This window comes from Myotis myotis, unplaced genomic scaffold, assembly GCF_014108235.1.
Source record: "Myotis myotis isolate mMyoMyo1 unplaced genomic scaffold, mMyoMyo1.p scaffold_m19_p_4, whole genome shotgun sequence".
NCBI classification, from domain to species: Eukaryota; Metazoa; Chordata; class Mammalia; order Chiroptera; family Vespertilionidae; genus Myotis; species Myotis myotis.
In genome coordinates this window covers 95,784,635-95,796,898 of record NW_023416346.1, presented here as the reverse complement: position 1 = coordinate 95,796,898, position 12,264 = coordinate 95,784,635, and the positions used below count along the sequence as shown (strand labels likewise).

The 12,264-nt window shown below is 34.7% G+C and overlaps 1 protein-coding gene across 9 annotated transcripts in view; it reads left to right on the top strand.

Annotated features, from left to right (window-relative positions):
* Window positions 1-12,264, top strand: part of ATRX (ATRX chromatin remodeler) — a 310,126-nt gene that overhangs the window by 114,969 nt on the left and 182,893 nt on the right. For all 9 annotated transcript variants that reach the window (XM_036306108.1, XM_036306107.1, XM_036306101.1 and 6 more), the window contains one exon: window positions 2,480-2,555. In XM_036306108.1, coding sequence (XP_036162001.1) covers window positions 2,480-2,555 — 76 coding nt within the window. The remainder of the gene's footprint in view (window positions 1-2,479; window positions 2,556-12,264) is intronic.

Here is a 12,264-nt window from a genome sequence, read left to right as displayed (position 1 = left end):
TCATATGTATGTCCAGAGAAACCTTAAGAATTCAGAATTTCAGCAGATGCCAATCTCTCAACTATTCGGTCTCATAAGCCTTGTTCAGATTTTGTTTACCCTGGATATTTTTGGAACTGATTATTTTAGATGAAAAAAGGTAAATTTTCTAGGGAGTTTAACAAATCTAAAAAATGGACTTTGTCAAAGAAATACTTAAGGTGAAAAGAATCTGAAGGGTATTTAATACAAGCACTATGTAAAAAGTACTGTTTTTCAAGATAAGTTTGGATATAAGCCAATGATAAAAGTGGTATTCTTTTTATTTTTTTTAAAGTGGCATTCTTTAAGAATTTGCTTGCATGCATATATAAGCAAGCTATATTTATTTGTTCCCCTACTATGTCCAAGTTAATTTAGGCGACAATTTTTATGAACTCTTAAAAAGCCTCACCTGTTCTCAAGAATTTAGAGGATTCTAATTTATTCAGCAGTAGTTGGGTATCCTAGTACATGGTACAACATTTTTGTAAAAATTGGGGCTTGTAGAGGGGAGTAGAAATATTTCTTTGTAAACTGAACTCTATACAATTTAATTTGCTGTACGTCAGTGTTACTGATTACGGTTTTCATCTATGAAGGCAATAGTGTGTATACAGATATACCATATATTTCATACTGAGGTTATGAAAAGCATGTATTATCTCCTAGCATATCTGTACTGCCTTTTAGAAACTCAGATTCTTTTTACAGAAATAAAGATTCATTATAAAAAGAAAAAAAGAAATTGGGGCTTGGGAATGGCATAAGCAACCAAGATTAAGAACACGGTGCTAGGAGATTGCAGTTTAATGAGCAAGACAGACATAGATAAATCATTAAAAAATATCAGAAAAAGATATAGAAGTAGAATGGGGCTGTGTGATAATTAGCAAGTGAGCTACTTAATCTAACTATTGGTGGTAAACAGATAGCATTTAAACACTAGTTTAAAGAATGGGTCAAATTTATAGTAAAGAAGTAGTATTACTAGTGATAATTCATTTGAAGATTGGTCTGCTTGAATGAAGTATTCTGAGTTTGCTAGGATATTGTGAGATTTATTTTTTCTTTTCTGTATTTAATTTTGCCTTTCTGTATTCCTATCATGAACATGTAGCTGTCTGCATTCTTTGTGGATTTTTTTCTCTCCAACATTTTTTTCAAATATGTTATTATGAAAAAAATTTAATATGTTGAAAAGTTTCTTTTGTTAATATTGTACTATATTTGCATATGTAAAGAGTACTGTTTTTCAAGATATCTATTTATATATTCTTCTATCCATCAATGTAACTAACTTTTGTGTGCCCTTTTAACTGTTTATTTTGAAATAATTATAAATTCACAGGAATTTTCAATCAAAAAAATGTACAGGGAGATTTTGGATATTCTACTGTTCTCCTACTGGTAACATCTTGCATAACTGTAGTACAATGTCAAAACCAGGAAATGAAAGATTTATTTAGATTCACCAGTTTTACATGCATTTATTCTTTTGTGTATGTATGTATGCATGTATGTATAAATATAGTTCTATGAGATTGTATCGTGTGTAGCTTTGTAAATTACAACCAAGATATTGAACTGTCCCATTACCACAAGTTTTCCTTGTGCTATACCTTATGCACAGCTTCCTTCTTTATCCCCCCACCCCGTATTAACTCCTACCAACTTATCTGATTTTTGTGTTTGTTATTTTGAGACGAATCATGAAGCATGTAACCTTTTGAGATTGGCTTTTTTTCACTCAATGCAATGCTCTTGAAATTTTGGATGCATTTCAAAAGAAATAATAAACATCAGCATACTTTTTCCTAATTACTTCAGCATATATAGTATTAATGAGAGTTTAATATTTAAGTTTGTGTTTGAGGCACATTTTACATATAATGAAATGCCAAATGTTAATGTCTTTAGAGTTTTAATCAAAGGGTAGAAGAGTAGCTCTTTATAAGGACATAAGTTTTACTGTACTTGAATGTGTCTGTATATTTCTACTCAATATTATACAAATTCAAATATATTTGAAATTATTTGGTACCACCAAAATATTGATAGCAATTTTGCTATTCTTCAGTAATACAGAAAAAAATTATATGTTAGCCTTAAACTTACAATGGATCACTATGAACATAGCTTATTTAGTAAGAAACTTATGCTAATGTGATGGTAAATGATAAAGACATGCTACCTGAAGGATGTGCAGTAAAACCCTTGTGCTCTGGAAAGGAACTTTGAAATACATAAGATCCAACTTATTTATCATTTTACTACTGGCACTTTTTAAATTATCCATGTGCTTGCTTATAAATTCTTTTAAATCATGTTTTGGACCCCAGAATACAGTTTAGAACCAACTAGTTGTTATTAAAGTTTTAGGCTTTCTGTTTTATTTTACATGGTTTTACTTATGTAGATAACATAAAACTAATTTTGAGTATGCTTTTTTCCCTTCAAGGAGATGAAGACTTATCTAAATCAGTGCCTGTCACAGTGGATGATGATGATGATGATGACAATGATCCTGAGAATAGGTATGGTTCTATCTGTAAGGACTTTAAAAAGATAATAACACACCCTAGATGTGGGCACAAACAGCAGCAACAGAACCTCAAGCTGGTTGTAAAAACCAGGAGTGCATTAGAAAGACTGCTCATGGTCTTTCCTCAAGTTTGAAAGAAAGGCCAGAAAATAGGCTAAAACTCAGAAACTTTAAGAGAAAGTAAATATAAATATTGACACACCTAGCATAGGGTGTGATATAAATATGTATAGCACTGTCAATTTTATATTTTTATGTAAACTGCTAATTTTTGAGAATTTTTAATTCTTACAGATTATTTTATTGATGAAAGTGAATTATCTCAAATTGGTGACAACAGACATCTTTCTCCTTAATGTTTGATTTTTAAAAAATCCTCAAGTGAGGGTATTTTTTCCATTGATTTTTAAAAAGAGTAGAAGGTAAGGATGGAAGGAGGGAGGGAGGAGGAGAGAGGGAGACAGATAGAGAGAGAAAAACATCAGTGTGAAAGAGACACATTGGTTGCCTCCTGCGCACACCCTTACAGGGAGCCTGGGATCCAACCTGCAACCCAGGTACCTGCCCTTGATCTGGAATCGAACTCTTGACCCTGAACCACACTGGTCAGGGCTGAGTATTGTTTTTAATTGCTATCCATTATGGTAGTCCTATTTATTAAAATCTGTTCAAGGTAAAAAAAAAAGGGACATTACTCAGATATTTAAGATTAAGAAATTGCTTGTAAAATTAGTATCAATTTACAAAGTGTCCAGACTGATACAGATTTTAACTATTTTTCAAATAAAATAGAAATAGTATGATACTATTAACTTTAATAAGACTTAAACAATAAGTGTAAATGTGAACAGTATAGCCTGTACAGATATTATTAGCTAAGGATGGCTGGGAGAAGAGAAACATGCAAAGGCACGCTCATATCCCAGCAATGGAGAATAAAAAACAACAACATAATATTAAAGAATATACCGTAAAGTTTTTACATGTCTTTTAAACCTTTCCCTGGACTACAGTATACCCCACATTCATAATGTTCAGCCAAGTGTGGTGAAGTGGATGGAATTTTGAAATAATAGGAATAAGAATATCTGACTTCTAATTTTTATAACAACTGTCTCTGTAATCTTGGTCAAGTGACTTAACTACTCTTTGCCAAAATTTTCTGATCTCTAAAATGAAAATGTTGGATGAAGCTTTCTCTGATTAATTCTAAGTCTCTAAAAGCTGATAAACTTGATAGGTTTTATTAAAGAACACTATGTTAACCATCCATTTATTCTGAATAGTAAGCTGTAATGTTAAGAAAACATGAAAATATATATGTAATTTTTGTGTCATAATTTTCTAAGGATAGCTGTTATTCTAGCTTTGTTTTATGTCTTGCAGATGCTGATAGTTTTTTCTGTTTCAAAGATCAGCATTCTCCTAATTAGCAGGAAAACATTGTTATTAGGGTAAATGAACAGTTTTATTTTGCACTTTGAATAGATGTATACAAAGACAGATGCTGCTTGCTACTTATTATTTTTTGTTAATCCTCAACTGAGGTTATTTTTCCAATGATTTTTAGGGAGAATAGAAGAGAGAGGGAAAGACAGAGAGAAACATCAATGTGAGAGAAACACATCAATTGGTTGCCTCCTGCACATGCCCTGACCAGGGTCGGGGCTGGGGAGGAGCCTGCAACCAAAATATGTGCCCTTGACTGGAATCGAACCTGGGACCCTTTGGTCCGCAGGCAGACACTCTTATCCACTGAGCCAAACCAGCTAGTGCTATTTTCTTTTTTTTATTATATAACCAATTATTTTATGGGATAGGTGTGGGGTCCAGAATGGGATGGTAAGGACATATATTGTATTCATCAGGGATTTATGTAGTACAGGATCACAGAGAGATTATGAAAGCATTTAAAAATGTATTATTTTAAAATTCTTTAATTCCTTTTCACTTATTTATGCTACTGTTTGTTTTCCTGCAAAACATGAGGCCTCAAATGTTATTGAAAGGCTAAGAATGTTTAAAACATGCTATAATTTTAATGTGAGTGATGAACTTAATTTCATATCTAGCCACCAATTGAGAGTATCATTAAGGTATAATAATTTTTTATTTGTTTTAGAGCTTGTCAAAATATAAACATCATTTTCATCTTTTAAGTACTTTATTACATCTCTCTGTAACTGGCAAGTATTTTATTGAAGGTATATACAATTCCATCTTATGTTGTGGTTAAAAAATAAAAAATATAACCCTTTTGAGTATTTTGAGAAGAATTCAATTTTTATCTTGAGCATATTTTTCATTATACTCAGTTTAATGTGCTTTTATAATATACACATACCCAATGATTTTCCAACAGTGTGCTGTGGCATGCTGGTGTGCTGCAAGAATTTTTAAAACATGCAATACCTGACTAAGTCAGGAGTATTGACCTCTTTTCCTTTTGATTGTCAAATAAAAAAAATGACACCAGCCAACAAAACAATAGCCTTCCAGTGTAAATGAATCAGAATCATACCTATTTTTTTTGTCAGATATGCAAAAAATATACATTTTGGTGTTGCAGAAATTTAGTAATTATAATAAGTTTTTTAAAAATATTTTTGTTTATATCATAGAGGAAGGGAGAGGGAGGGAGAGATAGAAACATCAATGATAAGAGAGAATCCTTGATCAGATGCATCCTGCATGACCCACACTGGGGATTTAGCCCACAACCTTGGCATGTGCTCTGACCTGGAATCAAACGTGATCTCCTGGTTCATAGGTCGACAGTCAACCATTGAGCCCTGCTGGCTGGGCTGTAAAACTTTTTCCTTGTTCAAGCATTTGATTTTAATTATAATGCATCTTTTTATGACACTTGAAAGAATTTGTTGGAATTGAGATAATGCAGGCTAGTTTATAGCCAAAGATATTTTGGTATTTCTGAAATTGAGGAAGTAAATACTTTATAATTCCCAAAACATTTATTTTATATAACATACTTAGATATAACCTATGTACTTAAATAGTATTGTGAAAGTTTTATAACAGATTTCACTCTTATTTAACTTCTCTATTTTAAAGCAGTGATAGCTTTTGAGGTCAATATAAAAGACTTAGCCATGTCCTGAACATGTTATTGGGTATGAATAAATAAGTTTCTATTTAGCCTACAATTAGATGGCATCATTCAGATTTGATAGCTCTAACTTGTAAATTATTTCTGTATAATTACATATATTTAGTAAACAATGAAAAAATATTATGGATTGATTGGCAGTTTAACTTTCATTACTTTTGGTCGAGCCTTTAAAAAATATAAGCAGTAGACTACCTTTATCTTTTGAATTTTCTATAACTGAGAATTTACTTTATATTTTATAGATTAAGATTTATGTACTTTTTGGAAGGGGAATAATAATACCAGTTTGTCAGATTATTTAAATTATACATGTACTGTTACAGTAAGTTATTTGAATGTACCACATTCGTTTTTATTTTTAAATTTTTATTGATTTCAGAGAAGAAGGAATTGGGAGAGAGAGAGAAACATCAATGATGAGAATCTTTGATTGGCTGCCTCGTGCACGCCCCCTACTGGGGATCGAGTCCACAACCCAGGCATGTGCTCTGACCAGGAATTGAACTTGACCTTCTGCTTCATAGGTTGATGTTCATCCACTGAGTCACACTGGCCGGGCAAATGTACCATTATTTTAGTGTTGTCTTTTGAATCCCTTTTAATTGTGTTTTAAATTGGTTCTTTCATTGAAAAGACATTTATTCACATAATTTTTTATTATTGTTACAATTCTACAATTAGCCTGGTATTGAAAATGCGTTATGATTCCTTAATGTTTTAAATTTTAATAGAAATATTTTGAACAAGAAATTTTTAAGAATGTTCTATGTTTTACTGTCAATTAGTCCCAGCAATAAGATGGTATTGTGTCCATGTTTAACATTGTTAGGGTTGTGTCTGTTTTGTCTTTTAGTTGTAGTTTTGAAGTGGTTGTGTGAGGCAGCAATTTCAGTTGATTACCTATGCCGCCATCTTGGTTTCTCCCCATTGTTAGTGTTGTGGATCATTAAACCAAACCTTATCTTTAGAGGTTGCATACTAAAATGATTATTGAAGAATCCATTCCTCCTGTAAAAAGAATTATTTTTGGAATATTCTTAATTTGTATTTTTACATGGTGTGACATTTTTAAAACTGAGCTTTTAAGAGAAAAATCATATTGCTAGGTATTTTTCTAAATAAGCATTCTTTTTTTTAACCTGAATTTTTATTAAAAGCTGAGATTTTTTATATAGATATTCTCCCCTGCTACACACATACATATATTTGTTTTATAACTGAAAAATGCTTAACTGGGTATAGTAATACTCTATAGTTTTTCTCATAATTTCTCTTTCAGTGTGGTTGGATTATTTATTTATTTATTTATTTATTTATTAATCCTCACCGAGGATAGTTTTCCATTGATTTTTTTTTTTTCCTTTTTATTGCTTAAAGTATTACAAAGGGTATTACATATGTGTCCTTTTTTTTTTTCCTTTTTCCGCCCTTGACAATCCCCTGGCCTCCCCTATCCCCAGTATCTTATGTCCATTGGTTATGCTTATATGCATGCATACAGGTCCTTCGGTTGATCTCTTACCCCCCTACCTCCTGCCCCTCAACCCTCCCCGGCCTTCCCGCTGCAGTTTGACAATCTGTTTGAGGCAGCTCTGCCTCTGTATCTATTATTGTTCAAAAGTTTATAATGGTCTCTATTATCCATGAATGAGTGAGATCATGTGGTATTTTTCCTTCATTGACTGGCTTATTTCACTTAGCATAATGCTCTCCAGTTCCATCCATGACGTTGCAAATGGTAAGAGTTCCTTCCTTTTTAGAGCAGCATAGTATTCCATCGTGTAGATGTACCACAGTTTTCTAATCCATTCATCTACTGATGGGCACTTAGGCTGTTTCCAGATCTTAGCTATGGTGAATTGTGCTGCTATGAACATAGGGGTGCATATATCCTTTCTGATTGGTGTTTCTGGTTTCTTGGGATATATTCCTAGAAGTGGGATCACAGGGTCAAATGGGAGTTCCATTTTCAGTTTTTTAAGGAAACTCCATACTGTCTTCCATAGTGGCTGCACCAGTCTGCATTCCCACCAGCAGTGCACAAGTGTTCCTTTTTCTCCACATCCTCTCCAGCACTTGTCGTTTGTTGATTTGTTGATGATAGCCAGTCTGACAGGTGTGAGATGGTACCTCATTGTTGTTTTGATTTGCATCTCTCGGATGATTAGTGACTTTGAGCATGTTTTCATATGTCTCTTGGCTTTCTGAATGTCCTCTTTTGAAAGGTGTCTATTTAGGTCCTTTGCCCATTTTTTGATTGGATTGTTTATCTTCCTTTTGTTAAGTTGTATGAGTTCCTTAGAAATTTTGGAGATTAGGTCCTTATCAGATATGACATTGGCAAATATGTTTTCCCACACAGTGGGTTTTCTCGTTGTTTTGTTGATGGTTTCTTTTGCTGTGCAGAAGCTTTTTATTTTGATGTAGTCCCATTTGTTCATTTTTTCTTTAGTTTCAAGTGCCTTAGGAGCTGTATCAGTGAAGAAATTGCTTCGGCATATGTCTGAGATTTTGTTGCCTTTGGATTCTTCTAGAATTTTTATGGTTTCCTGTCGTACATTTAAGTCCTTTATCCATTTTGAGTTTATTTTTGTGTATGGTATAAGTTGGTGGTCTAGTTTCATTTTCTTGCATATATCTGTCCAATTTTCCCAGCACCATTTATTGAAGAGACTATCTTGGCTCCATTGTATGTTCTTGCCTCCTTTGTCAAATATTAATTGAGCATATTGGTTCGGGCTGATTTCTGGGCTCTCTATTCTATTCCATTGATCTATATGCCTATTCTTGTGCCAGTACCAGGCAGTTTTGAGAACAGTGGCTTTGTAATACAGCTTGATATTTGGTATTGAGATCCCACCTACTGTGTTCTTTTTTAGGATTGCTGCAGCTATTCGGGGTCTTTCTTTATTCCAGATGAATTTTTGGAGAGTTCGTTCTAGATCTGTGAAGTATGCCGTTGGTATTTTAATGGGAAGTGCGTTGAATTTATAGATTGCTTTGGGTAGTATGGACATTTTAATGATGTTGATTCTACCAATCCATGAACACGGTATGTTCTTCCATCTGTTTATGTCTTCCTCTATATCTTTTTTCAACGCCCTGTAGTTTTCTGAGTAGAGGTCTTTTACCTCTTTAGTTAAGTTTATTCCTAGGTAGCTTAATTTTTTTGGTGCAGTGGTAAACGCGATTGTTTTTATAATCTCTCTTTCTGAAAGTTCACTATTGGTGTATAGAAATGCCTCAGATTTCTTGGGGTTAATTTTGTATCCTGGTACATTGCCAAATTCATGTATTAAGTCTAGTAGGTTTTTGATGGAGTCTCTAGGGTTTTGTATGTATAATATCATGTTGTCTGCAAATACGGACAATTTTACTTCCTCTTTTCCAATTTGGATGCCTTTTATTTCTTCTTCTTGCCGAATTGCAATGGCTAACACTTCCAGTACTATGTTGAACAGGAGTGGTGAGAGTGGGCATCCCTGTCTTGTTCCTGTTCTTAAGGGAAATGGTGTTAGTTTTTGTCCATTGAGTATGATGTTGGCTGTGGGCCTGCCATATATGGCTTTTATTATGTTGAGGTATGATCCTTAAAAATATATTTCATTGATTTTTTACAGAGAGGAAGGGAGAGGGAGAGGGATATAGAGTTAGAAACATCAATGAGAGAGAAACGTCGATTCAGCTGCCTCTTGCACGCCCCCTACTGGGAATGTGCCCGCAACCCAGGTACATGCCCTTGACCGGAATCGAACCTGGGACCCTTCAATCCGCAGGCTGACGCTCTATCCGCTGAGCCAAACCGGTTAGGGCTCCATTGATTTTTTAGATAGAATGAAAGTGAGGGGGAGAGGCAGAGAGAGAGAAACATCAATATGAGATAGACACATCTATTAGTTGCCTCCTGCATGTGCTTTCACCAGGGCCAGGGATGAAACCTGCAACTGAGATACATGACCTTGACTTGAATCAAGTGCAGGACCCTTTAGTCTACAGGCCGATACTGTGTGGTGCATGAGATGATACCCAACCGATATTGTGTGGTGCATGAGATGATACCCAACCAACTGAGCCACACCAGCCAGGCCCTTTAAATTTTTATTAAAAAATTAAAAATGATCCTCACCTAAGAGTATGTTTTTATATTTATTTATTTATTATTTTTATTTTTAAAATTTGGAGGGAGGAAGGGATTGGGGGAGGGAGGGAAAGAGGGGGAGAGCAAGATAGAGACATCAATGCTAGTTTTTGATGGATTGCCTCCCGTACCCGCTCCGACTGTGGATAAAACCCACAACCTAGGTATGTGCCCTTAGAAGGAGTTGAACTTGAAACCTTTTTTGTTGTATGTGATGATGCTCCAGCCAAGGGAACCACCCAACCAGGGCATCTTAGTCATTTTTTTATAGAAGTGTTCATATCAAGATACTAAGTTTGAATCACAGAGGTTAAAAATACGTTAATACAGACTTTTAAGATGAGGAATTCCGTAGTAATTGTATGAAATTTTTATTCCTGAAAACATTTTTTTTGAGGACCAAAGGGTATTTATTGCTAACCCCTGAGTTAGCAGCATGCCTGATGCCCACCTTCTTCTTCCTCCTAAAGACAGATATATTGTAGGCTCATGTATTCTTTTTTTATGAAAAACATATACAATTTTCCATCTTTTTTTCCCATTATAGTTCACATTAAATATTATTCTGTATTAGTTTCAGGTGCACAACATAGTGGTTAGACAATCATATACTACTTTATAGAGTGGTCCTCCTAATATTTTAAGTACCTCCCCACTGGCCTGTACATAGCTATTACAATATTATTTTTCTTTCTGGCCACACGCACCCCCAGCACATGCCCTCACCCTCTAGTGACCGTGTCCATTGGTAATGCTTATATGCATGCATACAAGTCCTTTAGTTGATCTCTTACCCCACAACCCATTCTCCTGCTTTCCCTTTGAGGTGTCACAGTTCGATGCTTCTCTGTCTCTGGATCTATTTTTGTTCATTGGTTTATATTGTTCACTATATTCCACAAATAAGTGAGATCATGTGGCATGTATCTTTCTCTCATTGGCTTATTTCACTTAGCATAATACTCTTTGGACCCATCCATGGTGTTGCAAATGGTAAGAGTTCCTTCTTTTTTACAGCACAATAGTATTCCATTGTGTAGATCAGGGGTCCTCAAACTTTTTAAACAGGGGGCTAGTTCACTGTCCCTCAGACCATTGGAGGGCCGGACTATAGTTTAAAAAAAAACTATGAACAAATTCCTATGCACACTGCACATATCTTATTTTCAAGTATAAAAACAAAACGGGAACAAATACAATATTTGTATTTGCATGTGGCCCGTGGGCCGTAGTTTGAGGACCCCTGGTGTAGATATACTACAGTTTTTTAATCCATTTGTCTGCTGATGGGCACTTAGGCTGATTCCAATCTTTGCTATTGTAAATTGTGCTGCTATGAACATAGGGGTGCATATATATTTTCTGATTGGTGTTTCTGATTTCTTGGGATATATTCCTAGGAGTGGGATCACTGGATCAAATGGGAGTTCCATTTTTAGTTTTTTTGTGGAAACTACATACTGTTCTCCACAGTGGCTGCACCAGTCTGCATTCGTACCAATATGTATTCCCACCAGTAGTGCAGAAGGGTTCCTTTTTCTCCACATCCTTGCCATCACTTGTCTTTGGTGGTTTGTTGATGATAGCCATTCTGGCAGGTGTGAGATGGTATCTCATTGTTGTTTTGATTTGCATTTCTCGGATGATTAGTGACTTTGAGCATGTTTTCATATGTCTCTTGGTTTTCTGTATGTCCTCTTTTGGAAAGTATCTATGTAGGCTCTTTGCCCGTTTTTGGATAGAGTTGGTTATCTTCCTTTTGTTAAGTTGTATGAGTTCCCTGTAAAATTTGGAGATTATACCCTTATTAGAGATAATATGGGCAAATATGTTCTCCGATGAAGTGGATTTTCTCGTAGTTTTGTTGATGGTTTCTTTTGCTGGGCAGAAGATTTTTATTTTGATGTAGTCCTATTTTTTAAATTTTCTCCTTAATTTCTAATGTGGTAGCAGCTCTATTGGTAAAGATACTGCTACGACAAATGTCTGATATTTTGCTGCCTGTGGTTTGCTCTAAGTTTTGTATGGTTTCCCATCTTATGTTTAAGTCCTTCATCTATTTTGAGTTTATATTTGTGTATAGTGTAAGTTGGTGGTCTAGTTTCATTTTTATGCATGTATCTGTCCAATTTTCCCAACACCATTTATTGAAGAGACTGTCTAGAATTCAGGGGTGGGCAAACTTTTTGACTCGAGGGTCACAATGGGTTCTTAAACTGGACCGGAGGGCCGGAAGAAAAGCATGGATGGAGTGTTTGTGTGAACTAATATAAATTCAAAGTAAACATCATTACATAAAAGGGTATGGTCTTTTTTTTCCCAATAGTTTTATTCATTTCAAACGGCCCGCGGGCTGTAGTTTGCCCACGGCTGGTCTAGATTCTATTGTATGCTCTTGACTCCTTTGTGAAATATTAGTTGAGCATACTGTCT